This window comes from Pyricularia grisea, assembly GCF_004355905.1.
Source record: "Pyricularia grisea strain NI907 chromosome Unknown Pyricularia_grisea_NI907_Scaffold_2, whole genome shotgun sequence".
Lineage (NCBI taxonomy): Eukaryota > Fungi > Ascomycota > Sordariomycetes > Magnaporthales > Pyriculariaceae > Pyricularia > Pyricularia grisea.
Window position 1 is genome coordinate 3979081 of NW_022156717.1, and position 26625 is coordinate 4005705.

Genomic DNA, 26625 nt, shown 5'->3' on the forward strand with positions numbered 1-26625 from the left:
GCTGGTGGCCACCATGTGCGAGCACAGCACCATGCGACTTTGCTTCTTAGCCTGCTAGTCTGACAATATGTGGAACATAAGAACGATTGACTGACCTATTTCACCCAGAGACAATCCTATAGTGGAGAGGCTATAGGAAAATAAGAGAGCCAAACGGAGAAAAAAAAACAAGCGAGAGGAGAAGAGAAGAAAAGGGAAAAGGCAAGGGCCAGGGTTAATACTGTGGGTCGATCATCTCGCCTGGCTGGTCCTTTCATGAGCACCGTAGAGAGACTTGGCTCTTTACCTCTTTTCGCCAAGATCGACAGTTCACTGCCCAGCCGGGAGTGGGAGACAGCGAGAGACAGAGAGAGGGAGACAGGAAGAGAGAGAGAAAAAAAAAAAAAAAAAAAAAAAAAAAAAAAAAAAGCACACACGCGTCCTTGACTTCAACGGGGCCAAAATGAAGCTAGTCTAGTCTTCCGCTGCGGCGCGGGACCGAAATCTCCTGAAGGGATCACGCAACCATCCGGAGAATACGTCCGTTTCTGGCTGTGGTCTGCTCAGCTGGCTGCTGGGCTAGGTAAGGTAAGGTAAGTACTTCGTAAGAACATATGCACGTAGCTACCTACTACCCGTACTTCGTACTTTGTAGATAGCAAGATAGGTATGTATACTTGGGGCTGAAGTGTGAGGCAGCATAATACTGCGCAGCAAAATGGAGCAAGCGGAGAGCTTGCTACATTGGGAAAGAAACGCGAAGCCCTCGTGGCTGGAAGGTCTTGCTTTGTGCTGCACAGTACGTAGGTAGTAGTACAGTACCGCACACAAGAGCGAGCCCTGGGTGACAGGGGCCCATGCCATGTCTTATGGGCTGCCTGCAAGATGGCGCCAGCTTTCGAAACCGCCGCAATCAGTGTAGGTAGTAGCCCAGGCCATTAAGGATCTTTCCGAAAGTTATGTAAAGCGATTGGTTGTTGTATTGTTGGGTGGGTGGCCAATTTTGTCGAGGCCGCCATCGCTGTTGTAAGTACTGATATGATCAATCCAGCAAGTTGCTCCAGGGTGGGTTTGTTGTTGTATCACCTCATTAGGCGGCCAAATCAAAGACTTGGACCTTGGCCTACGTGACAGCAGCCTGCGTGCGTGCGTCTTGTCGCTTTGGTGACCAAATTAAGATGCCATGTGCTCCAGGAGGAGAAAACAGATATCCGACCCCCGTGTGGACTGACTGATTTTGCGCCATCAACCTACTCCGTACTTACTTTACGGCACTCTCCTTAGTAGGGGGAGGGGAGGGTTTTTTTTTTCTTTTTTTTTTCTCTTCTCTTCTTCTTCTCCCTCCCACACATGACGATGGCAGCGTTCAATTGAGGAAATCAATCCGAATACCTCCTATTCCAGATCAGATTGATCCTCAGAGTCTATGCCATGATTTTGGGCGTTGTCGTAATCCGGGTTCACCGGCCTCAGCTTAATATTGGTACAGTTTCGGCATTGAGAAAAGGAAAGTGAATAAAAGCTTAAGGAAATTTGAGGGAGAGGATCATTACAGGGAGAAAAGCGGGTCGGAGCAGGGCAAGCTTGGTTCGGCCTTTTTGGAGCGTAACTGAGCTTGCTGAAGGAGGTCTTGTACCTGACCAACGGCCGCCCTCAACTGTGGAGAAGAAAGACAAGTGTCAGTCAGTTGACCCATCCTGAATGAGATAGATGACCCAAAGTTCCCACCCCGGCAATGAACAATCGACGCTTTGACATGCACCCCTTGGCGAGGGGCCTCCATGCTTGCCATGTTCAATTCAGTTCTACTCGCTCCAGTTGAAGATTTACGAACCACTCCTTACCTTAGAGTGACTTAAGCTATCCAACATTATTCATTGATCCCTGGTCGATCGGGATATTTCCCGCGGGTTTCTCTTGTCTGTTCTGGAGACGTGATTTTTTTGATTTTTTTCGCCATGATGCTTTGTTTGATTTTTTTTTTCTTTTTTTTTTTTTTTTCTCTTGCGGCGGTCTCAACTCGTGTATGACTGTCGACGGTAGGTACCGTACATTTGTTTAAAAAAAACCAGTGTGGTCCCTGCCAGAAAAGTCAATTCAGATGTTATGGAGTAAATGGTAGGAGACCTGCCGAGATAGGTAGCTGTCCTTGCTTTTGTGGGTTTCTCGAGTACCTCCCTACCTGTATATTCCTTGATCAATGAATGCAGTTGAAAGCAGTACGGCGGCTTTAGCGCTTGATTACCGGCAAAGGCTCTGGCAAATTTACCGCGTGAAATCCTTACTTCTATCTCTTGGCTAGGTAAGCTACCAAGGACACCTACCTAGCAACTGGGTACGGAGTACCTCACGTATAACGTGGGGGAGCAAGGATATTCACACAAGTTGTCCAGGGGTTTCTGGTCGACATTTTCTTTTGTTTTACTTTTTCACCACCGGGGATACCGGTATCCGTAACATCTATCAAGCCATTCCACCACCTCGATTTTACTTTTTAAGTACCCCTTTCATGTCGAGCCCCCTGATGTGAGCACACTCGTAGCAGGAGAAAATAAAACGAATGGTTCCATGTTGGATAGTTTCATTTTGAGTGCAGAAGTACGGAGAAGGCATCCCCTTACAAAAAGAAAAAGAAAAGCAAAGCTTGGAACCCTAGAATGAGAAGAATGGAACCCAGATTTCCATGTACATCAGAGTAGATGGTATCACCACGTCACCATTTATTTGTTTGCATGGCTTTATCCAGATTTGCCTCAAAGTGTTAGACTATATTGGCCAACCGCGTGCCATTTACCCCCACAGCCGAACTATCAGGCCGCGAATTAGGCCTGCGAGCCGAGTTGTCCGAGAGGGGAGATGGCATATTATTCAGAGGCTCAACATTTTGAATCGGCAAGACCGGCCACTGCGGCCAGCAAAAAAAAAAAAAAAAAAAAGAAGGTTCCTCTTCCCCCTGGCTTAAGTAGGATTGTTCCTAGTCATGTGTCTTGGCAATGCATGTTTAACTACTAGAACTACCACATAGTAATAAATATGCTTCGCCCCGCTTCCATCATAATGGCTTCTTTTACAAAGTAGCTCTCGGATCACTTGCACAAGGTGAGGGGGATACGACGTTATATGTGAAAACCCCTCCCTGCCATGCCTTGACTGAACCCACAAGTCTGCTGTTTATGTTGGCTTGAACCCAGAATCTTGCAACTTCTTGACCCATACAAGCCTCGCTTAAAAGGATTGCAAATCACGCAAAAAAGCCTACTTAACGTATACAGCCGCGAGAACCTGTGTCTGCATAGTACCTACCTTGCCTACCAAGGGTTGATAGGCAGATTCTTTTTTTTTTTTTTTTTTTTTTTTTTGCCTCTGCTGCGTACTAAACAAATCCCCACTTCTAGACCTAGTTCCAGCCAGAAGAAAACAAGTCCACTATGGGTTTTGTCTACCAATGGTCGTCGGAAGGTTTGAGACCTACTCCGTATAAAGCCAGCAATTGGCAAAGTGCAGAGCCTACCTTACCTATCTTAGCTACCTACGTTAAATACTTGCCTGTATTATAAAGTAGATCCGTTCCCATCAAACCTTACCTTATAGTCAAAAAGGTTTTTGTATCCGGTGATCAAACGCACAACGACTGGGCTTGGACCTAGAAACGGGTAGCTCCGACACCGCCGTATCCAGGTCCAGGCGAGGCAGAGACCCCTGTTAGGAAACGCGGCGCTTTTTACAGGGCCAAGACGAGAGCTAACCACCTACCTAAAGCGGGCCCCTGATCGGAGAGGAGACCCCCAGCCTGGAGACCTCCACTTCCACGCGCGGTCTGTCCGATTGCATGGGACTTGTTTCCCATAGATTTCCCCATGCCCAGCTTTTTAAGAATCTCGTCCATACTTTCACACCTTTGCATACATCTCCTGGCTTTGAAGACCGAACTACCTACACGACGCGTGTAGCAGTTTCAGACAAAATCGACTTTCCAACTGAACACTTTTGAAAGGACTGAGAGAGTGTGTATGAAAAAAAAAAATCACATTCCGATCGACTATACACCAGAGAGCTATAGCAGAGGCAGCAGAGAGAGAGTGTGTGATCAACCAAGCGAGCTTGCCCACAAACCAACACATACCAGCCGTTGCCCTGCATAACCTGGGATTGATTTTTCAACACATCCAGACATCGTCGACGAAACTTTTGGATTGCTCCCAGGAAGAGGGGATTGTTTGCGCAAAAAAAAAAAAAAAAAAAAAAAAAAAAGAGACGGACGAAAGTTTGGATTAGCTCCAGGAGGAACGGACGGACCACTGGGGAACCATTCAAGCGAAAACGTTCGGACCAACACCAAAGAAAATATGGTATAGAACACCACACGCGACGAAAAAGCCGAGCAAACCTCGCGCCCGAATTTTTCCAAAGGCGGCCGGGATCGGCTCTCGAGTTGATTGATGGACAGCAAAGACCACGCCATTCTATCACGGTGACGACCGGGCCTTGGAAGCCGTGCGTGGTCAGGTACACTTGCTAGTCTGGGGCACAAAAGTCATCTCAACCGACTTTGATGACTATTACCAGAATGCATATTGGCCTTCCTTTAGCTCATGCCCTACTGCTTGTCCCGCGCTTGGTTCAAGCTGGCAGTAGCGCGTATTGGGTACAACCTTCACAAAAATGGTTAGTCCCATCCCTACCTGGACCATCTAATCTAATCTTTGTTTTATATCCATTCCCTTGTCTTCCCTGTCTTTGTATTTTAGCTATATGCATCTACCCTACGTGTACATGACCACACTGTACGAAGACGTACTCCTGCTGGGTATATACATCGTCTAACCTCTCTGGATGATAGGGTTGAGATAGACGGCACATGGTCAACTTTCGAGGTAAACCTCGGGTACCCAGCACAGCCAGTCCAACTCCTCGCGAGCACTGGGATATCAGAGGTTTGGGCAATTGGCAGGGGAGGTTGTCCGGCAAACAGTAAGTACACCGAACTGCGGCTTGCTCGTGGTTTGCAGATCTTGTCTCGGGCGACATCTCTCTAACAAACTCCCCTCATGATAGGTAATGCATGTGCTACAGAACGGGGAAACACTTACAATGCCTCGGATTCCCAGAGCTATACATCACTGGGTGCTTGGGAACTGGGGCTGACGTCGTCGGGCTTCTCCGACACCGGAGACTACGGTCTAGACAAACTAGCCATGTTCAACAGCCTTGAGGGCGAGACCATCTCTATCAACGATGCACTGATAGCCTCGATCAACACAACAGATTACTACCAAGGCTATATTGGCCTGGGAGTCATCCGCGGACGGTTTGGCGATCGAGTTACGACCCCTTTAATTTCTCAGATGGTTGAGGAGTATGGCCTCATAGCCAGCAACAGCTATGGCTACACAGCCGGCGCATGGCATATCGATGGCGGTGTCCCCGCCTCTCTGATCCTGGGAGGATACGACCCCCTCCGATTCCAGAGTCATAACACTGTTTTTAATCTTAACCCCGACATTCGAACACCTCAGGTTCGGCTCCGCGGAATCAACGCCAATACTAATGATACAACCAAGCCTCCTCCAGGCTGGGCAGGCCAGCTCCATAAATCTCTGGTCGCAATGAACGACTCCCTGGTCGTCACGATTGACACAACGTTGCCCTATCTCGCACTGCCAGAATCCATCTGTGATCGCTTTGCAGATGCGCTCAATCTCACCTATAACAGCACGCTCGATGTGTACTTGTTCAGCGGTGATCAGCTGACTTCTACCGACTCGCCCCTGCGAGCTGATCGGCTGAGCTACACTTTTAGCCTGTCGAGTTGGGACAACAGTAATAGCTTCGGGAAGCCGTTGGAAGCCCCGGGGGTGGTAAACATCACCATCTCTGGCCATGCTTTCACGCAATATCTGACGTATCCGTATGGAAACATATTTGGACCCTACGATCCTGGGTTGGCCTACTTCCCCTTGCGTCGTGCCAAGAACGTCAACGAGTTTGTCATCGGGCGCGCCTTTATGCAGGAGGCCTACATTATCACCAAATATGAAGAGCGACTGTTCGCTGTTTACCAGGCTCAATACCCGAGGAATGCAGCGAGCAATTACTCCGTCAAGTCTATTGGACGGCCTGCCAACAGCGATTATCCAGCCTTTGTGCCGAAACCGTCGAGCAAGGCTGGCTTGACCACAGGACAGACTGCAGGTGTAGTGGTGGGCGTCGTTGGAGCTTCGGTTGGTATGTTCTTTGCCCTATGGCTTTGGCGACGACAACGCAGAAAGGCCGCGCAAGCCAAGACTCCCATGTCGCCTTCGGAGAAGAACGGAGCCGAGCTCTCCCAGGATGGCGGGTCAACTCTGGGGCCTGACGAACCTGCGGGCCCGCTTAACCGCTTCGTATCGTTCATCACTGGGGGACGAAGGCCAAGACGGGCCGGGCCTGCCCCCTTGTCGCACGAACTCGATGGCTCACGTGCGCAGCCAGTCGAGGTTGGAGCCGATGCAGCGCACGAGCGCTATGAGATGCCAGTTCCCATAGAACCAGTAGAGCTGGACGCCACACACGATCACATGGCTTACGATGACAGCACAGAGTTCGGGACAGGGGGTTCTGAGCATGGTATGAGCCAGTATGAGATCGCACGAAGGAAAATGCAGAGGCAGCTTCAGGGTCCACTGCCTACATATTCGCCGTCCACTGTGCCCACAGTGCACGTTGGGCATCCGAGCATGGACGGGCTAACCGGAACGAAATTAATTCAAGATATCAGTTCGGTTGGCCACTATCGGCCTCCGGACGACGAGAACCCGTCACCAACCGTGTCAGCCCCTTCAGAGGGCAACAACACAAACTCGTTTCCCTCACAGATACCGTCTCCAATGAGTCCAAATCCAGAATGGGGTGCTAGATTCCTGGATTTACCATCGCCAATAACGGTGGCTTCTGGGCACTTCCCACTAAGGCGGACCGGATCTGCGTCAAGTCCCGGGGAGCGTCAGAGGCATGTGGCTCTGGGTAGATCGGCGTCTACCAACAGCAGCGGCCATTCACCGCCACAGGCCACGGCTAGGTCTCCTGATCTGCTACTCTCACCTACGCCCATTCAGCGCACACCAATAGATGAGAGCGACATTGTCTGTCTAGGGCCATTGCCAGAAAACATCTGTTTACCGAACCAGCAACCCCCAGTACCTCGAAACCAAACCACAATACTTCCGAGTGACAGCGCAAGCCAGGCCGCTGGAGCACATGCCAGCAGCGACGTGCCTACTTCGCCTCCCTCGTCACAATTACCATCATACTCACAGAGGTCCACCACACCGCCGGCTGATCCCCGCCGCGGTCTTCGGATAGAGACCCCGTCCAACTCGTTCGGACTTATCAGGCGGGCATCCAGACGAGACTCTTATGAGAGCCTAGGCAGTGACTTTACTGTTGATGAAGAGGAACGCATGGTTGACAACGATATCGTGCGACAACAAAACAGGCCCGCCGCTGATGCCGAGGGCGTCAGTCCTCAAAGTACAAGCAGCCCGGAGCGTATCGATGCCGCAACCGAGTTGATCCACATCCCTCAAGTTTCCGAACGGCGTTATAGCTGGGAGGATGATAAGAGGTGACCACGTACCGCAGCTGCGAACGCTGCCTATTCGTGCACATAATACAATCGACAGATCCGATGGCTTTGGCATCTGGACCTGTGCGGTTTATTTCAATAATGTTTCATATATATTCCTTGTTTATAATCACAATTTGGACGTTCCCCATGAATCAATTTCTTTAGCGACCGGTATATATCTATCATAAGAACGAAGAGGAAGAAGATAAGGAAACTATATACATGTATATAATAAAAGAAAAAAAAAAAGAAAGAAGAAAAAAAAAACATTTGATAATACCTTGACCTAACAGTTCCATCACCACGTCTCTTGCCAAATTTCAACCCTCGTGGTCAGGTACTCCTCAGCCTCGGCAGCGGTTGCGCAAAGCCCTCCAGCGACGAGAGCATCCTCCAGCGCGAGGCGGACGGCCTTGGGCATGGTGCCGGAGCTGCCACACACGCAGACCGCCGCCCCGGCGCGAATCATGGCCGCCACCTTGTATGCATGGCGGCGGATGTGATGCTGCACGTAGTTCTTGCCGGCATCGCGCCGGCGGAGCATACCCGTCTCTGACATGTCGAGCCCCGCAGTGGACGCCGACAACGACGGCGGCAGCGGCATCCCCGCCGTTGGGGGTGGCTCGTCCTGACCGCCCAGCTGCACCGTCTTGGCCATGTCAATGAGGGCATCTGTGTCGCGCGAGAAGGCCGGTATCACGGTCAGGCCGTCGCCGGCACGGCGCCACTCGTCGGCAAAGTAGTAATCGACCTTGCGGCTGCGGCAGCCAAAGAAGAGGAGCATCTCGCCGGGCGGCGTCGGGCTTGTGGCGTTGGCGCGCGCTTGGTGGAGCATGCGGATCGGGGCGATGCCCGTCCCGGTCGCGACGGCGATCACCGGTCGGGTCAGGAGCCGTTGCATGCCGGACCCTTGCTTGAGGCCGACGTTGATGTGGGCGCCGGCACCGAGGCTCTTGAGGTAGCGAGAGCAGAGACCGACGCGCGGCTTGCGGATGATGGTGCGGTACTCTACCATGGCCGCGAGGATCTCGACATGGATCCGCGTGGGTTGTGCCTGGGTGCTTTGGTCATCGGGGACCGCGAGCCGCGAGGCGCAGTTTGCTATGCTGAACTCCCTGCCGCGGATGACGGGGAAGACGTCCACGGCAGAGCTGGGCGGGATCTTGACCGAGGGGAAGTCTCCAAGTATCTCGAGGATGGTGCGGCGTGGGCGAGTGGTGTAGTCGTAAAAGTCTTGGGATCCGCTTGGGTCTATAAGCTCCTTCAGCCGTTCTTGCTGATCCGCATCTGTGGCTAGGAAGAAGAGTTTCTCGAGAAAGCCGCGTCTTGGAACTGCGGTGATGTCCAACCCGTGAATAAGTAGGTCGCGTAGGGTGCAGACTTCGAGCTTAGTGCACCACTCCAGCTCCTTTGGTACTTTGGTTGCATGCACAGGCAGATCGGCCTGATCCTGCCATCCCATCTGGTCGATGAGTGTCTGAACATCAGCCTTGAAGTTCTTGGGGTATACGATAAGCGTCGCACCAGGCAGCAACGGCTCGGCAGGTTCGTCCATGTCCATGCTGAAAAGGCGCACATCCTGCCAGTGATCATTAGGGGTGACGCGGGATGCGCTCTGGATGATAGCTTCTCTTGCTTCTTCTATCGGCAGAAGGCTGGATGGAGGGTCTTCTGATGTGGTGGAAGTCAGAGATGATGTGGCTGTGGCTCCTTTGATATCATCGATCGACAACACGAAGCGAGGCGGTAACGGCTCATCATCCGATATGGGTTCTGTAGATTCGGGAAGAGGGTACTGGGACATGAGATGCGAGCGTAGACTTTGTTTCCATGGCAAGTATACGGTGTCGATACTACATATATGCATGTGCGTGTTAGTCGAAAGAGGATGATCAGTATGTCAGCATCGTAACCCATAAGTTTAAAGACTTGCCCGTCATCGTGCCGTTCGTCACCCTCGCCGGCTTCAAAAAAGGACTGCGCCCCTAGCTGGACCAAACGCTTCGAGAGCTTCCGTGAAGCCCAGTTATACCTACCGATATCATCCAGGTCAGAGCCAGCCCCAAGGAAGCTTTCATGAGCTAGGTGTTGTTTCTTGCTCACTTGGGATAAGAACTATCCCCCAGGCCGAACGAGGTGAATCTTAACCGCGACAGACAAGAGGGTGGCAGTTTGCGCCGTAGAAGACTTTTCCAGAAGCGATTTGAATTTTGTGGCATGTCTCCCTGCCCCGTTGTGGACGTTACGAATATAACAAAGTTGTACTGCAGAAGCTCTTTCTATTGGGTGTGCATCCATGCCGTCGGTCAGCCATCACATAACCCGTCTGCACTGCATTTCAGGTACTCACTCCCGATAGGGGGGTGTACTTGCAAGTTCGACCGCATTCATCTCCTCCACTGTGGTTTTGAACCTCATACGCTCGACTGCACGGCCCAGGTCCTCGGCAATGTCCTGGGCATTGCCGGTCTCTGAACCGTATAGAACCAATGCATTACGGTCCTTGAGTTGGACATCATTTGAGGAAGATTCCATACTGAGGTTCGGTGAGATATTTGAAAAATTGGTCGAGTATTGCTTGTAAATTTACTGGCGATGCTGGATAGATCCGACTAATTACCTGTACCACCTGCAGCAAAGGCGTATGTATAACTTGACCAGGTCTATAGAGTATTTATGCGAGGGGTAATATAGGTGGTTCCGTATGTAGTCCAGACACGCTATCTAGACGCACGTCGCAAGGGTTTGCCGATTACAAGGAGTGAATAGACTAAAAAGAGAAGAAAATGGTGCCTGGGTACATTCTCAACGGTGCAATGATGTCAGACGGGCCTTAGTTTTTGGAACAAGCAGGGTGATAATTCAAAGCACACTGCACGACATTTGACTAGACTAGCAGTTTTACAATCGGGCCCAAGGCAAAACGCGGGGGTAGCGCCGGTGCCGGCCACAGAGGAAAAAAAAAAAAAAAAAAAAAAAAAAAAAAAAAAAAAAAAAAAAAAAAAAAGGCTTGGCAGCCTCAGTTGCGGCTGTTTGCGCCAAGCGACTGAAAAGTGAGGGAAAATAAACAAAAACAATCAACACAAAAAAAAGGAAGCATAGATAAGAAATATACATCCTTGGGAAAAGACCCAACAGGATCATAACTGCAATCCATACTTACCGTACATTCCGCAGGTAGTGTAGCTCGGCACACTTTTGAAATTCAATTCTTTTTGGCCAAGTTATCTCCAACTGCCATCCCATTCCAGACCCCGGCACGCTCAGAACTGCCCTCTCCACATTGGACTTCTTCTAGAAAGAGCTCCGTGAGATTGCGTTTTGTGCAAGCCCCGTTTTGCCAGATTGCTCATTGCAATTGTGACCATGATCATTTCGCCAATAAGGGGGTTGCACAAGGTAGCCCTGTATGATCCTGGCTTGATGAGCCGTGGTATTACTACACAAGGGTACAGAGTATATTGTGTCCGAGCTCTAGAAATGAAAACCTCCCTATTAAGCCCGCAATTTGAGATTGCGCCATCACTCAAGACTTGATATTCTCACTGCGCCCATCCATGTACCTTGGGCATGTGCCCTCTTCGCATACCGAGCGAGCGAGCAAGCATCCTAGGACTTGGAACTGACCTTACCTAATCTCCTTTACCTGGCCTACTTGGTACAGTAACCGGCGCATTCCATCAACGCCAAGTAATAGTTGTTCGGCCGGATGCAACTTCCGCCGGTATCACAAACAAATAATAACAGCTGCTCTCCAGCTTCTACTACCTAGACTAGTTCTAAATTTCGCCACAGCTTCATGATAGTTGCCTGAAAAAACCATTTTGAAGCTGAGGAGTGGAGGTTACACCCTCTGTGAGAGAGAAAGAGTAGCATAGGGCTTCTGACGTGTTTGTTCTCGAATAGAAACATGATTTGTGAGTGGTTTACGTAAACCGTGGGCAATATTTGATTGGCCGTGTTTGGTTGGTTACGAGACAAAGCATCACACATAAAATCGAGATGATCAAATAAAAATGGAATGACAGCAAACAAAACAACAAAGCCTTCAAAACAACGCCCCCCCCCCCCCCCCCCCCTTCCAAGCTCCATGCCCAAAGCTTCATACCTACCTAGGTACCTTCCATACCTACAAGCTAGGCACCCAAGCCCAGAGCACAGCCCACGATATCTCCTACTTGCGAAGTACTAACCTCGATAAGGCACTTTCCCTTATTAGATAGATGTGTAACCTGGTTTACCGACTTTGAGTCGTAATAGCATTTCTCTTGGGTGAAAGGAAGCCACGTTCATCTCCCACGTTGCAAAAATCAGTTTTGGTGGAGGAAGGTGGAGTCTGCAGCTACCTCACATAGCCACCATCGCAAGTCCCCTTACACCGTAGTTCCCGCGCACCGCAACTTCCCCTCCATGTACCGCTTGGCTGAGACCCACCTGATTCTTCCCTCCCTTTCGCTTAATTCCCCGAAAGATGGAACTGGCCCAGGGTCTGCGAAAAAATATTTAGAATTTCGTCGGCGCGCCTCCTTGTGGCTCTTGGTTTCGTCCTCTCCTCTTTTTTCCCTCTCCATCTTCATCACAACCAATCTCAAGATCAGCGAAAGCAATCTTTGCACCCACCCGCCAACCTTTCACAATCTAGGGCACGAAGCTACCCTAACAACTTCCCCCGCTTAGTTCCAGAGTTATCCCAAACTCAAGTCAACGTCGACTTTACAACAACCGCCGAATCCTTTCGCCGTCTCCCAATTCTCATCACCAAGTCCAAGATGTCTGCTCCCGTTGAGAACGTTCCCACCACTGACGCCGCCGTCACCGACGTTGCCGCCACTCTGGCCGACACCTCCATCTCTGGCAAGGCCGACAACAAGGCCAACGACGACAACCATGCCAGCGCTGTCGAAGGTCGCCGTCTCTACATCGGCAACCTCGCATACGCTACAAGCGAGGGGAAGTTGACCGAGTTCTTCAAGGGCTACCTTGTGTGAGTTGTCATGCTTTTATTTTATTTTATTTTATTTTATTTTATTTTCCCATCAGCTCCATCTACCAACCTTTGATCTTTCCTCTTGCTCTTGTTTTTGGTCTTGTCTGCCTTTGTGTGGTTTTCTACTATTCAATTTCCGAGCATGACGTCTACATCGCGCAACATGATTCCTTGCCACTGGGGATTTGTTGGGGCCCAGCCAAGACGGTGGTTTGTCTCATCTATCAAGACAGTCCCGCTTTGCTGTTCAGCCACATTGCGATCGGAATAGACTTCAGACCGGTCACTGCCCACATTGCGCGAATCATACCTTCCCAAATCAGAAAGCTAACATTACACCATCAGTGAGCGCATCTCGATCCCCAAGAACCCCCGCACCGACCGTCCTGTCGGCTACGCCTTCGTCGACCTCTCGACCCCCAACGAGGCTGAGCGTGCCATCGCTGAGCTTTCGGGCCAAGAGGTCCTGGAGCGCAAGGTCTCGGTCCAGCTTGCTCGCAAGCCCGAGCCCACGCAGCCGAAGGAGGAGGGCGCCAACGGTGAGGGTGCCGAGGGAACTCGCCGTTCTCGTTCTACCCGTGGTCGCGGCCGCTCCGGTCGTGGCCGTGGCGGTGCCGGCCGGGCCGGTCGCTCTGACGTATGTCGCCTCATATCGCATCGTATCTGGTTGAACTAAATACATGCTGACACAAGCATCCTTATGCGCAGGAGAACCAGGGACAGGAGGGCGCAACCGATGCCCAGGCTGCTACTGCCACTGATGCTGAGGTCAAGCCTCTGACCGACATCACGAACAAGAACCAGACTGACAAAGATGAAAAGGCCAAGAAGGAGCCTCGGGCTCCCCGGGAGCCCCGCGAACGCCGTGAGCGCGGCCCCCCTGCCGATGGCATTGCCTCCAAGACCAAGGTCATGGTTGCCAACCTGCCATACGACATGACCGAGGCTCGCGTAAGCTCTCCCTGTCCCGAAGACTCAAAGAGAAGAAATCCCGAGATCGTGTTACTAACTTGAGATTTACACGTGGATATAGCTCAAGGAGGTCTTTGCCGCATATGAACCTGTTTCCGCCAAGATCGCTCTCCGCCCCATCCCCCGTTTCATGATCAAGAAGCTCCAGGCTCGCAACGAGCCCCGCAAGGGACGTGGTTTCGGCTTTGTCACCCTTGCTTCTGAGGAGCTCCAACAGAAGGCTGTCGCCGAGATGAACGGCAAGCAGATTGACAGCCGCGAGATTGCTGTCAAGGTCGCCATCGACAGCCCCGACAAGACCGACGATGACGTCGCACAGGAAGGCGAGGCCTCAACTGAGGCCAACGGAACCGAAACCGCCGCCCCCGCCGCCGAGGCCGCTCCTGCCACCACCACTGACGCGGCTGCTGCCCCGGCTGCTACCCCCGCCGCCCCGGCCACCACTGCTTAGATATTTAGTCTGAGCAACACGATGAAAACACACGGTTCACGGAACGAGCTACCTTTTACCCCTTTCCCAGCCTAGCCCGGCTTTTGCCCGTTGTATTATTTGGCTACTCGTATGATCAAATTGATTTATCACGGGAGTTTGACGAACTTTTTTACGGCGGATATGACGTGGAAGGAATGAAGAGAGGCGGATAAAAAAAAGGAGGGGCATTGGAGTCCATCTATGGTTTTTTTTTATGACATGACATCTAGACCTCAGGACCCTTATTATTCGCTTGTCCAGCGCATTCCCAATAATCTGATATGGCTCACATCTCATAGCTGATTCTCACCAAAACAAAACGTTTACATGCTCATGAACCTGTTGCAATACGGATTCTGATTGTTATAACTATTCGTTTCGTACAGCGACAAGAAGCAAAAAAAGACAAGGGCTGGGCGTAGTCTCTCATTAGCAGACGACCCAAGTACAGTACAGCAGCGCACACATCGAAATAATACTTTCGACTTGGTCGTACTGCTCAGCCAGTGGATGCAACGTATCGGTCGGCTGTGAGAAAGTGTTTGCAAGTCTTGGACACGAGCAAGTGGTTCTTGGTGAATTGCTTAGGATGACGAGGCTACTTGACAGGATGTTTATATCCCACTTCCATTTGAGACCAGGGTCCTTGAGACCAGGGTCAATTTTTCTTTTTTCTTTTTTGATTTAAGAATAATTACTCCAGGAAAAATCCAAGTTGAAGAAAAGAAGAAAAGTCGTCTGGCGTTATTCTTTCAAACTTACATCTTGAGGGTTAGTTAGTTGTTCAGCTTGTTGCGGTTGTGGCTTCGAGACCGTGCTCGCCCCGCTGCTGGCTGGCTGATGGGTTGCTAGTGCCAGTAAGAGGTAAGCCTAGATCTCAGGGTTTCCAGGGTAGCCCCTAGCAAAAAGGCTAAATTGAGACGTGTAACTCCCTCACAGCCCCTGCATCTCATCCCCCAATGGGTACCAGCGAAGGTGTCTTTCGAAACGGTGAACATTTCAGTCCCAAAGTTCGAAAGCATAGTACTGCCAACAAACCAGCATTGCATACGTTATTTTTTTTTATTTAATTTTTTTTCTACACAACGAACCCACCCTAGGACCAGGACTTGATTGAGAGGTCAGTTGTCATTTCAGCGCAAATGGCCTCCAAGGGCATGTGGGAGGTCGACCCGGAGACTCGATCAAAGGTAAAGAGACACATAAACACGACCAGGACTTCAGGTACAGGAACGAAGAGATTAAAGATCAAGTCTAACAACAACCTTATTCTTCCTCAACAGCTCCTCGCGATCCAGAAAGAGTCCAAGAATAGCCTATGCTGCGACTGCGGCGCGCCGTCTCCGCAGTGGGCGTCGCCCAAGTTCGGCATCTTCATCTGCCTGTCATGCGCTGGCGTGCACCGAGGCCTGGGCGTGCACATCTCGTTTGTGCGGTCCATCTCGATGGACGCGTTCAAGGCAGCCGAGATTGAGCGGATGCGGCTCGGGGGCAACGAGCGGTGGCGCGAATTCTTTGAGAAGCACGCCGACACGGAGCTGAGGGGAATCTCGTGGGACGACGCCACCATTGCGGAGCGGTACGGCGGCGAGGCCGGCGACGAGTACAAAGAGCGCCTCAGCGCGCTGGTTGACGGGCGCGAGTACGTTCCCGGGGAGAAGAAGAAGGCTGCTCCTGCCGAAAACAACAGGTCGAGCGCGCAGCTTGGTGGCTCTGCGGACGGGGTGAAGAATGGTGGTGGTGGTGGTGGTGGGAGGTTCAGGGACGATCCATCGCTGGGTGGCAGCAGGTCTGAGAGCCCGAGCGGCGGTGCGACGAGCGGAGGCAAGACGAGGGTGGACGACAAGTACTTTGCCAGACTCGGAGCCGACAATGCATCGAGGTCGGAGGACCTGCCTCCGAGCCAGGGCGGCAAGTACGCCGGGTTTGGAAACACGCCTGCGCCTGCGCCGGGAGGAGCCGGCGGCAACGCGGCTCTCCCCTCAATGGATGAACTGCAGAACAACCCTGTGGCCGCGCTCTCCAAGGGCTTTGGCTGGTTCGCATCAACCGTCACAAAGACTGCCACTACAGTGAATAATAATTATATTCAGCCAACTGCAAAACAGGTATGTGGAATCTATATCCCTTTCGCATTTTCCTCCACCCTGGCTTTTTTTTTTTTCTTTTTTTTTTTTTTTTTTTTCACTTCATTCTTATACCTTCCGCATGAGATGCTGCCATGGCGGCTGCATAATGAATAGGCCAGCCCTCGGGGAGTTTTTTTTTTTTTTTTTTTTTTTTTTTTTTTCTCTCCTTGCCTCCTTCTGTCTTCTTCTTTTCTTTTTGTCTCAGATACTGACATCCACTCCCCCCTAAATTCAGATCGCGGATTCGGACTTTGCAGCACAGGCTCGCGTTACTGCAGGTACGGTCGGACGAGCAGCGCAACAAGGAGCCAAGACCGCACAAACCAGCTTCAACCGATTCGTCGAGGGGCCAGACAGTCGGCAACAATATCAGCAGGTCCGGCAGGTCCCGATCGACGAGACCCGCAAAGGGTTCTGGGATGACTTTTCCGACATCCCTGAACAACAGCAGAAGCAGCAGCCGAAGCCAAGCTCCATTGGCACCGCGGCCATGGGCAAGGGTGGCAGCGGCGGCGCGGGAGGGTCTGGAGGTGCTTCGGCTAGCCAAACGGCCAAAAAGGATGAATGGGATGATTGGTAGTCAAGATAAAAATTCTTGGCTGGGAGATGTTGGGATGGGTGGTTTAGATGGGGGATGTGGGAGAGGATGCGAGAGCTGCCCTGGGGCCCTCGTGTGGAGAGTGATAGACATATCTTTGCAGACTTTATCAGCGTATTTATTTTATTTGCACATTCAACCCATTTGAAACTTTTGTCCATTTGTCCACATCGTGGCTTTTCTGGCATACTTTAATTCGTTACCAACCTAGCCACATTCCCTAACTTTCATGTGCTATTATGGCGTGAGTAACTTCCAAGCGCTCTACCAACACTTCAAGGCGTGCAGAGAAACCATTCAAGGGTTAGGGCACGGGAAGAGCTGGTAGGTGGATAAAGTGAATCACGGGTCAAGACTTGGTATCTAAGCCATATTAATAGAGTCCACGCAGAAGCCCGCCCCTCTTTTGTCACCTCCCCACCCTTGCTCAAGTCCGAGGTTAACCGCTTGGGCCGAATCGTACAAGGAAGCGGCCTTGTCCACGACATCATCACTTGCGATACCATTTTTAGCCCTCCTTGGACAAAGAATACCAATTCACAACAACCATGTCTGCATTGAGGATATTAGTGCCCGTCAAGCGGGTTATTGATTATGCTGTGAGTTTTTTCTTCTTCTTTATTAACGAGCAGCAATTTGAGATGCTCGAGTGTGGAATTAATGGCTGACGGACACGCCCGCTTCCAAATGCGGCCCGGCCCCTCTACCAGGTCAAGCCCCGAGTGAACAAAGCCCAGACGGGCGTCGAGACCGCAGGAGTCAAGCACAGCATGAACCCGTTCGACGAGCTCTCGGTCGAGGAGGCGGTGCGGATCCGCGAGAAGAAGTCGGCCCCCGGCGGCGTCGAGGACATCTGCGTCATCTCTGCCGGCCCCTCCAAGGCGCAGGACGTGCTGCGGACGGCGCTGGCGATGGGAGCGGACCGCGGCGTGCACGTCGAGACCGGGGAGGAGCAGCTGGAGCCGCTCGGCGTGGCCAAGCTGCTGCGCAAGGCGGCCGAGGAGCACAAGAGCAACCTGGTGATCCTGGGCAAGCAGAGCATCGACGACGACTCGGCGCAGACGGGCCAGATGCTCGCCGCGCTGCTGGGCTGGCCTCAGGCGACGCAGGCCAGCAAGGTCGAGTTTGGTGAGGGCGACTCGGTCAGCGTCACGTGTGAGGTCGACGGCGGCGTCGAGACGGTCAAGGCCAAGCTGCCCATGATCATCACCACGGACCTGCGTCTGAACGAGCCGCGGTACGCCAGCCTGCCCAACATCATGAAGGCCAAGAAGAAGCCGTTTGAGAAGAAGAAGCTGTCGGACTATGGCGTCTCGGCCGAGAGCAGGCTCAAGGTCCTCAAGGTTACTGGTAAGTTGCTACACTCACTGGATGTAAAAAAAAAAAAAAAAAAAAAAAAAAAAAAAAAAAAAAAAAAAAAAAAAAAAAAAAAAAGGATGCATTACTGCTGATTCTATACCGTCCCTAGCCGAATGGATTTGTTGCTGACTTTTTTACTTCTTTTCCTACCCTTACAGAGCCTCCGCCAAGAAAGGGCGGCGGCAAGGTTGAGGATGTTGATGGATTGATTGGCAAGCTCAAGGAACTGGGGGCATTGTAAAATTGCTTTTGTTTTTGTTTTCTTTGGTGCAAATACACACAAGACACCACGGGTTGGATAGACAGCAGAAGTGCAACAAAGCATTAAAACAAAACAATGTTATGATTCTAAGTCCTTGGCAAAGTATGTGTAGCATGTGTTCTTTGCTCATAATTGTACCAAAGTTCCGTATATTTTCAGCATCTTTCTGACTGGGTTATCCATCGCTTAGGAGCCCTCGTCAATGGAGATCAAAATATTCAAATCTTCGATTAGGCCGGAGTACGAGCATATGATTGTCTGTCTTTGAGAACCACGCATGAATTATAAAAGCAGTGAGTGATAAATAAGTGCGAGCATGTCAAGCCGACCCCGGCTATGCAGCAGTCGGCGCTAGCTTTGCCCATGAAAGAGTCTAACCACCAAAGAGGGGCAACTTTTTATGGACTGGGGAACAAAAATCTTACTTTTGTATCACCGCCGATGATTACCGTACGGATACATACTTTTTTTTTTCTGTCTAACTTTTCATATTACTATGTACTTGGAGATTGTGGGGCAAAAATTGCACTTGCATATCTATCTCTAGAGTCTAGTCTAGTCTAGACTGTGTATTTAGCTTAGTCCTAATGCTCTATTCTAGATAGGTGCTTAAATACCTGCCAGGTACGCACTCAATATTCTCAACTTGCCAGGTGGTCTATCAATAGACAGTATCACCAACTTTAGTGCTTGACCTGACACCTGTGACGTGACGCATACCTTGTAGGAGAGCCCACATTGCCCTTTTGCCTTTTTGTCCATGTCATGCTCCGATTGCGGCTCTCCAGACCAAGCGTCAAAGATTTGCTGGATACAAACCGATCGCTGCGCAGAGGACGTTGACAAGCCCCACATTGGGCCCGGTAGTGAACTGACTCTTTCACCAATAGAAGGCGTTACATATCGACGATAAGCCCCACCAGTCCCCCAAAGAACTTTTTTTTTTTTTTTGCTCTTGCAAAGCGCAAGGAACTGGGATAGCTCTTGAGCTCAAAATCCCATTCCAATTCCCAATTCCCAATTTCTCCCCTCCCTCACCCTCCGTCATCCCCGGATAAGGTAAATAAAAATCCAGAATCTACCCACACACACGACAACAATCACGACACATACCAATTCTTTCATCTTGCCTTCATACTTCTAGTCTGATTTAGAGCTGGAACCCCCCAAGCCGCGCTTATGAACGGTCGCCCGTCAGAATTCACTTCTCAGGTAGGTTTTTTCTGCCACTTGACTCTTTCATTGCTTGCGTAGCTTTGACCCCACCCCCCATCCCATCCTATGTCGCCCTGTTCACCAAGCACTGTCACAAGTTTTCTGCTCAAAGCCACGCTCGAGCAACCCTGTCTCGTGCCATTGAGATCCCATACCTCCTTCATCAGAAACACCACATGCATTGCCTTTATCCATTGACCTTTCATTTTTACTGACATTGCTCTCCCACAGGACTATCTCTCAGGTTTGTTCCCTTCCCGACCTGGTAGACTCACAGCCTCTGCTGCTTGACTCACCGCCTCAAAGTGTGTGTGGACATGACTGACAAGGGTTGCTAGACCATCTGTGGAGGGCCCTATCCGCTTAAAACCCCGTTGAGCACTTATCAAAGAAAGCCTCTCAGATTTACGAATCAATTTATTAAAAAAAAACACCAACAAAATCGACGACATGATGCTCTCCCGGGTGTCCGTCCGTATGGCCGCCGCCACCAAGACGGCACCGGCATTCCGTGTCGCCGGTGCTGTTGCATTCAACGCTCGGCCTGCCGCCAAGCAGCTGCGCTTCGTCAGCAGCAGCCAGCAGCAGCAGGTTGCCCACGGCAGCAAGGGCCGAAAAATGCCCGCTCAGCGGTCCCGAGCCACCGCCCCGGTTGCTGGGCTTGATGCAACCTTCACCATCCGTGTAAGTCATGTCATCCCATGTGGTCTCTATCTAGCATTCCACCTCCTGTGTTCCCCAATGCTGATTGCTCTCCTTGATGGTATAGGATGGACCCGTCTTCCACGGCACGGCATACGGCGCCAACTCCAACATCTCGGGTGAAGCCGTCTTCACCACCTCGCTCGTAGGCTACCCCGAGTCGATGACGGACCCCTCATACCGTGGTCAAATCTTGTGCTTCACCCAGCCGCTCATTGGCAACTACGGTGTTCCATCCAAGGAGCGTGACGAGTACAACCTGCTCAAGTACTTCGAGTCGCCCCACATCCAGTGCGCCGGCATTGTCGTCTCGGATATCGCTGAGAAGTACAGCCACTGGACTGCCGTCGAGGGTCTGAACGAGTGGTGTGCCCGCGAGGGTGTGCCCATCATCTCGGGCGTTGACACCCGTGCTATCGTCACCCACCTCCGGGAGCAAGGTTCTTCTCTTGCTCGTATCACCATCGGCCAGGAGTATGACGCCGATGAGGATGAGAGCTTCGTTGACCCGGGTCTGATCAACCTTGTAAAGCGTGTCAGCACCAAGGCTCCTTTTGTCGTCGAGTCCCCCGACCCCACATTCCACATCGGTCTGATTGACTGTGGTGTGAAGGAGAACATCCTCAGGAGCTTGGTCAGCCGCGGGGCATCCGTGACTGTTTTCCCCTATGACTACCCGATCCACAAGGTCGCCTCTAACTTTGACGGAGTGTTTATCTCCAACGGACCTGGCGACCCTACTCACTGCCAGGAGACCATCTACAACCTTCGCAGGCTCATGGAGACATCCCCTGTCCCCATCATGGGCATTTGCTTGGGCCACCAGCTGCTTGCTCTGGCCGTTGGTGCTCGCACTTTGAAGCTCAAGTATGGCAACCGGGCACACAACATTCCCGCACTCGACGTAAGTTTAAGCCTTTGGTCTTTTCCGTTACATAATTCCTTTTGAATGTTTTACTAACCGGACCTCCATGCAGTTGACCACTGGACAATGCCACATTACCAGCCAGAACCATGGTTATGCTGTTGACACGAGCACGCTGCCCAGCGAGTTTATCGAGTACTTTGTGAACCTGAACGATGGCAGCAACGAGGGTAAGTTTGGCCTACCGTATTCCCGTGAAGCCTATCTCTATATTTTGTCGTTACTGACATTCATGTTGTGGTCCATTAGGCATGATGCACAAGACCCGCCCGATTTTCTCCACGCAGTTTCACCCCGAGGCCAAGGGAGGCCCAATGGACAGCTCCTTCCTCTTTGACAAGTACCTTACCAACGTGAAGATGTTCAAGAACAGCGAAAAGGTCTTCAGGGACAACAGGCCATCGCAGCTCCTGCTCGATATCCTGAGCAAGGAGCGTGTTGGTGTTGAGCCCACACCTCTGGCTTCCACTGCTTAAGCTGTTTGGAAAGATAGGTACTTCCTACTAGCTGTGAATTACATACCATATCCGCATGGGTTGTCTCTTGAAGCTTGGGCGTTACTGTTTTGTTAGTCGGGTTTGATTTGTTCGGGTTTCGCTTGTTTTGAATAAAGCTCGTCGTGGCTAAAAAAAATTATATCCATTTCTTTTTCTTGTACGCGTTGCATCTTTCTATGAGATAAAAATTGGAAATGCTCTGCTGTTCATATTTACTGTTTATCAAGTGCCAATTACGCCTCGGATGTTGCGGTATGATGAGTGACAAATCAAGGCTCTGAAATGCAAGCGTCCGATTTTGTGTCTTGTCAAGTTCATATATAACCACGGCGTACATGTATACTCACGAATGAATCGACCATTTGTGTAAAACGTCTTGCGCAGAGCAGTCAGCAATGACACTGCATTTCACATATATGTCTCCCGCAGGAGGTGTTTCACGTTGCAATCAAAGGGAATCCAAATATTAACTAGATGTCATCAACGCGTTCATAATGCAAATAAAGTTCTACAAGACAAGCAGATCGTATCTAAGGACGTCAGTAGCGACGTGCTCATCTTCCACCGCCATCCTCATACGCTGTTCAAACAGCCCTCCAAAGATACGTCCGTTCCGCTTTTTTGTACCACCGACCGCCGAGAAAATGGGAACAAGACTGGCGCTCATTGCCAGTGGAGCCTCCCCTGCTGAGTGATGCTAGAGAAAGGGATCAAGGATCGGGTATACCAACTTGGCCAAAAGCCGTTTACAACTTGTCGTAGTACTAAATTGCCGAGGAAAATTCTAGTTAGCAAATGTGTATTTCTCTCGTGTCGTTCAATTTCAGAGCAGTTAGCTTGACTTACGTTCTCGACACCGGGAACCTCGGGCTTGAGACCCTTGCGCTTCCTGGTGTTCTGGACGACGGTACCGGTCTTGGAGGTGGGGTCGAGGGGAGAGCCACCCTGCAGAACCTGCCAGTGGTCGAAAACGGACTGGGGGAAGGCCTGGCCAGAGGTACCCTGGCGCAGATCGGCGTTGAAACCGAAAGACTCCATGACGGGGAGGTATGCCTTGATGGTGAACAGAGGAGTACCGGGGCGCTGCTCCTCGTTGAAGACCATACCACGACGGCGGGTAAGGACACTGTAGACACCACCCATGGCCTGCTCGGGGACCTGGATCTCGACCAAGAAGACGGGCTCGAGGATAGCGGGCTCGGCCAACAGGGTGGAGGCGTACAGGACACGGCGGGTAGTGGGCATGAGCTGACCGGCACCACGGTGGATGGCATCGGCGTGCAGGGTCACATCCAGAATGTTAAAGCGGATACCACGCATGGGCTCCTCGGCAAGGACACCCTCACGAGTGGCCCACTGGAAACCGGAGACGACGGAGTCCTTGATTTCGTTGAGGTACTGGACGGCCTTGGTCTGGTCAACCAGCAAGTTGGGGCCGTTGGTGTCGGGACCGAAAGTCCAGATCTTACGGGCGTCAGTGACGTCCCAGCCGTGCTCGTCGGCAAGGACACGGGCACGAGCCTTGAAGTCGTCACGGGGGGTGATCTTGCCGTCGTCGATGAGCTGGGCAAGCTCCTCAGTGAGGGGCTCAGCGTTCATGTACAGACGGTTGTGCTTGTTGGGCGACTTGGACAGGGCAGTCATGCTAGACTTGCCAGCAACGGTCTCACGGTACTGGACGACAGGGTCCGAGATGATCAGGGGAACACCGGCGTGGTCCTCCTCGAGATCCTTCAAGCAAATCTCCAAGTGCAGCTCACCGGCACCGGCGACGATGTGCTCACCAGACTCGTTGGTCATGGTCAGGACGCAGGGGTCGGACTTGGACAGACGCTTAAGACCCTCAACGAGCTTGGGCAGATCCTGGGCGTTCTTGACCTGGACACTCTGCTGCACGACGGGGGAGACTGAGAACTTCATGACCTTGAGGTTGTGGGCGGTCTCGTCGGTGGTAAGGGTACCAGACTTGAGCAGGAACTGGTCGATACCGACCAGACCGACAATGTTACCGGCAGGCATGTCGTCGATGGGCTCGACCTTGCCACCCATCATGAGCACGGTACGCTGGACGGCCTTGATGAAAAGGTCCTCCTTCTTGCCGGGGGTGTAGTTGGGGCCCTGGATGCGGACCTTCAGACCGGAGCGGACGGTACCGGCGAAGACACGACCGAAGGCGTAGAAACGACCCTTGTCGGAGGTCGGCACCATCTTGGAGACGTAAAGCATGAGGGGACCCTTGGGGTCACAGTCACGGATGGCGATGGCAGCAGCGTCATCAGGGGGACCCTCGTACAGGGTCTCGACACGGTACCGCTGGGCGGTAACGGGCGAGGGAAGGTGGAGAATCATCATCTCCAACAGGGAGTCGGCAGCGGGCAGGAAAGTACGCATGACAGCCTTGAGCAGCTGCTTGCCCTCCTTCTCCTTGTCCTCGGTGGGAAGCTTGAGCTCAAGCTTGGCAAGGAGCTGGTCAACCTCGTCCCTCTTGAAGTTCATGACGGCCTTGAAGATACGGAAGATGGGGTCCAGGATGAACTGGTTGAAGGCACGCTCGAGCTGCTTGCCTTCGTGCTCCGACTTGGTGGTCCACTTCTTGGTGGCGGGGTTGAAGTAGTTGTCGCCCTGCGCAAAAAGAAAAAGGAAAGGGGTCAGTATTATGCAACGAGAAAAGAGACTCAAAAAAAAAAGAGCTATTGCTTTGAGCCTGAGCAAAGTCAGGGGTCTCTTTGCTCAGAGGATTTTTATCCACTTACCCACAGACGCTCCATCATCTTGTTGCGGTCGACACCAAATTTCTTGGCGTACCTGACGGCGAACTGACGGACAGTGAAGGCCCAGCCGTGCAGACCGGAACCGAAAGCGACGGTACCCTTGTAGGGGTAGACCTGGACGTCACCCAGGGACTTGTCAAAGTAGGTCGAGATGATGACGTTGACGGACTCGATGGTACGCGAGAAAGACTGGTAAAGATCCTCCTTGGTAACCTGGAGCTCGAGCAGAGCACGGTCGACCTTGTTGATGATGATGACGGGCTTGATGCGCTCACCGAGAGCCTGACGAAGCACAGTCTCGGTCTGCACACACACACCCTCGACGGTGTCGACGACGACGAGAGCACCGTCAGTGACACGGAGGGCGGCAGTGACCTCTGATGAGAAATCAACGTGACCGGGCGAGTCGATCAGGTTGATCAAGAAGTCCTTGCCATCGACCTTCTGGCCGACGATATCCTTAAGATCATCATCGCTGGGCAGGTTGCCGTACAGCGAGATGGCTGTTGACTTGATGGTGATACCACGCTCCTGCTCGTCCGCTCGTGTGTCTGTTGCGCGCTGGTCTCCAGCCTTTGCGGTCGAGATAATACCGGCCTTGGCGAGCAGGGAATCGGTGAGGGTCGACTTGCCGTGGTCGACGTGAGCGATAACGGACATGTTCCTGACATTGCAGGGCTTGTCCATCAAGGCCCTGTTGTGAAACAAAAGTAACTTGTATTAGAAACCAACCCAATCTTGCTTTCATCTTCGAGAGCAGCGCATTCTTGAAACCACCAAGCCATCGGGGACGTGTGAAGGCAAATTGTCCGGTGGACAACCATAGGTTTCAAGTACTTACCGAATCTCATCGATCGTGAAGCTGTTTGAAGAATGATGCGTTAGCCATCGAGTTCCTAACGGATTGTCCAGCAACCACCGAGGGCGACATGATGCGATAGAGGGACTTTCACGTCACCCAAGGGTGGGGGTTTTTGTATACTGGATATTGCATCTTGCATATTGTTTGTCAGATAGATAGACTTGTCACTTACTTGACCATCTTGGCGGTATTGGCTTGACGTCCTCGACGTCAAGATAATGGTTCTTTGTTGTTTTGGCCGTTCAACGGGAGGTGGTGGAAGAGAGAAGGGAACGAAGTATTGAGCGGGGCAGTAGGAGGCGGGAGAAATTTTTATTGTCTACCGGCGTGCGTTTGGCTGCAGCGGGGTCGAGGTCTACGCTCCGGTTTACTTGCTGACAAAAAAGTGGCGACAGGTTCACACGGGGCTCCTCAGGAGAGAGAGGGAATCTGTATGTCCACTTTATCTGGAGGAGAGAGAAACATAGGATGGACGAAAAAAAAAAAAGAAGGACTTTTCTACCGGAACTGGGAGCTGCCTCTTAAAATAGCTATCTACTTGGGCGAGAGCATGCATGGACCTAGCTGGTTAACAATGCCATTCGCATTCACAGGAAGAACATAGTCTCAAGGGATTATTATTACCAAGGGACCCAGAAGAAGAAAAAGAAACAGACATAGCCACCCCTTGTGATGTGCTGCTGTAGGATGCCAATGGCAAAAAGCAGTAGTGACGACGTGAAACCTAAACTTTGACGTCCGCGAACCCGCAGTCTGTTTGAACCCCTCACTTTGCGCCCAAACCCACCAAGCCAAATATGTGCGTCTTGTTTTGGAAGCTTTCAACCCCGCCTTTTTTTTTTTTTTTTCTTTTTTCTTTTCATGCGTACACTGGAGCAGTTGGCTAAGCCCCGCCGCATTTTAGCTTCCACTGGCAGGCAAAGCTTGGATCCACTCCACCCGCACCACCCGCATCGAGGGTTAGTAACCCTGAGTGACGTGAGGTGAGGTCCTTTGCACGTGTCCCGCTGCGAATAAGTACCTAGTCTTGCTAGTCTAGTAGGTAGGCAAGCAAGCGATGAAAGAGGCGAAACTCGACTTGGGTACAACCGGCTTTATTAGACTCAAACGGCAAACTTATGTGACTCAAAATGTCCTGGTAGTCATATCAGGGTGTGAGTCAAAAATTATAATAATATCAGATGTGAAAGAATGCTGTCGAGTTGCCGGGGCTTCCGGAGGGCTAGCCAGCATAATCAGGGCATCGGATTAGACGCTAGGCTGGAAGGTGGCCAAGAAAGGTTCTTGTT

At 51.6% G+C, this 26625-nt stretch overlaps 8 protein-coding genes across 8 annotated transcripts; 5 read left to right on the forward strand and 3 right to left on the reverse strand.

Moving 5' to 3' along the window:
• Positions 1-9: 9 nt before the first annotated feature.
• PgNI_03747 (uncharacterized protein) lies at positions 10-404 on the reverse strand (the record flags this gene model as incomplete). The annotated part of the gene is made up of 2 exons (XM_031123800.1): positions 10-37; positions 96-404. A coding segment is annotated over one exon (288 nt), but the record flags the coding sequence as incomplete, so codon positions are not given.
• A 3828-nt stretch (positions 405-4232) lies between these two features.
• On the forward strand, positions 4233-7872 carry PgNI_03748 (uncharacterized protein). Its single transcript, XM_031123801.1, has 3 exons — positions 4233-4644; positions 4820-4950; positions 5035-7872. The coding sequence occupies exons 1-3, from the start codon at positions 4532-4534 to the stop codon at positions 7584-7586; spliced, it is 2796 nt and encodes a 931-aa protein (XP_030984427.1). The 5' UTR covers positions 4233-4531; the 3' UTR covers positions 7587-7872.
• An 11-nt stretch (positions 7873-7883) lies between these two features.
• Positions 7884-10120, reverse strand: PgNI_03749 (uncharacterized protein; the record flags this gene model as incomplete). Its single annotated transcript, XM_031123802.1, has 2 exons — positions 7884-9438; positions 9936-10120. 2 exons carry the CDS (start codon positions 10118-10120, stop codon positions 7884-7886), a joined length of 1740 nt encoding a protein of 579 aa, XP_030984426.1.
• Positions 10121-12125: 2005 nt separating this feature from the next.
• PgNI_03750 (uncharacterized protein) lies at positions 12126-14353 on the forward strand. The gene is made up of 4 exons (XM_031123803.1): positions 12126-12569; positions 12918-13209; positions 13266-13523; positions 13606-14353. The coding sequence occupies exons 1-4, from the start codon at positions 12355-12357 to the stop codon at positions 13993-13995; spliced, it is 1155 nt and encodes a 384-aa protein (XP_030985122.1). The 5' UTR covers positions 12126-12354; the 3' UTR covers positions 13996-14353.
• A 626-nt stretch (positions 14354-14979) lies between these two features.
• On the forward strand, positions 14980-16881 carry PgNI_03751 (uncharacterized protein). The gene is made up of 3 exons (XM_031123804.1): positions 14980-15206; positions 15300-16124; positions 16381-16881. Exons 1-3 carry the CDS (start codon positions 15159-15161, stop codon positions 16723-16725), a joined length of 1218 nt encoding a protein of 405 aa, XP_030985657.1. The 5' UTR covers positions 14980-15158; the 3' UTR covers positions 16726-16881.
• A 326-nt stretch (positions 16882-17207) lies between these two features.
• Positions 17208-18466, forward strand: PgNI_03752 (uncharacterized protein). Its single transcript, XM_031123805.1, has 3 exons — positions 17208-17342; positions 17454-18093; positions 18261-18466. Exons 1-3 carry the CDS (start codon positions 17292-17294, stop codon positions 18341-18343), a joined length of 774 nt encoding a protein of 257 aa, XP_030985654.1. The 5' UTR covers positions 17208-17291; the 3' UTR covers positions 18344-18466.
• A 913-nt stretch (positions 18467-19379) lies between these two features.
• PgNI_03753 (uncharacterized protein) lies at positions 19380-21942 on the forward strand. The gene is made up of 6 exons (XM_031123806.1): positions 19380-19576; positions 19811-19823; positions 19918-20263; positions 20349-21185; positions 21259-21376; positions 21456-21942. The coding sequence occupies exons 3-6, from the start codon at positions 20030-20032 to the stop codon at positions 21680-21682; spliced, it is 1416 nt and encodes a 471-aa protein (XP_030985655.1). The 5' UTR covers positions 19380-19576; positions 19811-19823; positions 19918-20029; the 3' UTR covers positions 21683-21942.
• A 210-nt stretch (positions 21943-22152) lies between these two features.
• Positions 22153-25736, reverse strand: PgNI_03754 (uncharacterized protein). Its single transcript, XM_031123807.1, has 5 exons — positions 25509-25736; positions 25316-25336; positions 24457-25168; positions 22550-24325; positions 22153-22467 (listed from the first exon to the last, which is right to left on the reverse strand). The coding sequence occupies exons 1-5, from the start codon at positions 25514-25516 to the stop codon at positions 22450-22452; spliced, it is 2535 nt and encodes an 844-aa protein (XP_030985652.1). The 5' UTR covers positions 25517-25736; the 3' UTR covers positions 22153-22449.
• Between the last annotated feature and the right edge of the window lie 889 nt (positions 25737-26625).

Excerpts from the sequence above, each read along its gene's own strand:
- PgNI_03748 (XM_031123801.1), top strand. The coding sequence starts at position 4,532 with ATGACTATTACCAGAATGCATATTGGCCTTCCTTTAGCTCATGCCCTA. Across the intron at positions 4,645-4,819 it reads GTACAACCTTCACAAAAATG|GGTTGAGATAGACGGCACAT; the intron begins GTTAGTCCCATC and ends TCTGGATGATAG. Across the intron at positions 4,951-5,034 it reads GGGAGGTTGTCCGGCAAACA|GTAATGCATGTGCTACAGAA; the intron begins GTAAGTACACCG and ends CCCTCATGATAG.
- PgNI_03750 (XM_031123803.1), top strand. The coding sequence starts at position 12,355 with ATGTCTGCTCCCGTTGAGAACGTTCCCACCACTGACGCCGCCGTCACC. Across the intron at positions 12,570-12,917 it reads TTCTTCAAGGGCTACCTTGT|TGAGCGCATCTCGATCCCCA; the intron begins GTGAGTTGTCAT and ends TTACACCATCAG. Across the intron at positions 13,524-13,605 it reads ACGACATGACCGAGGCTCGC|CTCAAGGAGGTCTTTGCCGC; the intron begins GTAAGCTCTCCC and ends ACGTGGATATAG.
- PgNI_03751 (XM_031123804.1), top strand. The coding sequence starts at position 15,159 with ATGGCCTCCAAGGGCATGTGGGAGGTCGACCCGGAGACTCGATCAAAG. Across the intron at positions 15,207-15,299 it reads ACCCGGAGACTCGATCAAAG|CTCCTCGCGATCCAGAAAGA; the intron begins GTAAAGAGACAC and ends CTTCCTCAACAG. Across the intron at positions 16,125-16,380 it reads TTCAGCCAACTGCAAAACAG|ATCGCGGATTCGGACTTTGC; the intron begins GTATGTGGAATC and ends CCCTAAATTCAG.
- PgNI_03752 (XM_031123805.1), top strand. The coding sequence starts at position 17,292 with ATGTCTGCATTGAGGATATTAGTGCCCGTCAAGCGGGTTATTGATTAT. Across the intron at positions 17,343-17,453 it reads AGCGGGTTATTGATTATGCT|GTCAAGCCCCGAGTGAACAA; the intron begins GTGAGTTTTTTC and ends CCCCTCTACCAG. Across the intron at positions 18,094-18,260 it reads CAAGGTCCTCAAGGTTACTG|AGCCTCCGCCAAGAAAGGGC; the intron begins GTAAGTTGCTAC and ends CTACCCTTACAG.
- PgNI_03753 (XM_031123806.1), top strand. The coding sequence starts at position 20,030 with ATGATGCTCTCCCGGGTGTCCGTCCGTATGGCCGCCGCCACCAAGACG. Across the intron at positions 21,186-21,258 it reads ACAACATTCCCGCACTCGAC|TTGACCACTGGACAATGCCA; the intron begins GTAAGTTTAAGC and ends ACCTCCATGCAG. Across the intron at positions 21,377-21,455 it reads GAACGATGGCAGCAACGAGG|GCATGATGCACAAGACCCGC; the intron begins GTAAGTTTGGCC and ends GTGGTCCATTAG.
- PgNI_03754 (XM_031123807.1), bottom strand. Across the intron at positions 25,169-25,315 it reads TTCACGATCGATGAGATTCG|GGCCTTGATGGACAAGCCCT; the intron begins GTAAGTACTTGA and ends GTTTCACAACAG. Across the intron at positions 24,326-24,456 it reads AGATGATGGAGCGTCTGTGG|GGCGACAACTACTTCAACCC; the intron begins GTAAGTGGATAA and ends CTTTTTGCGCAG.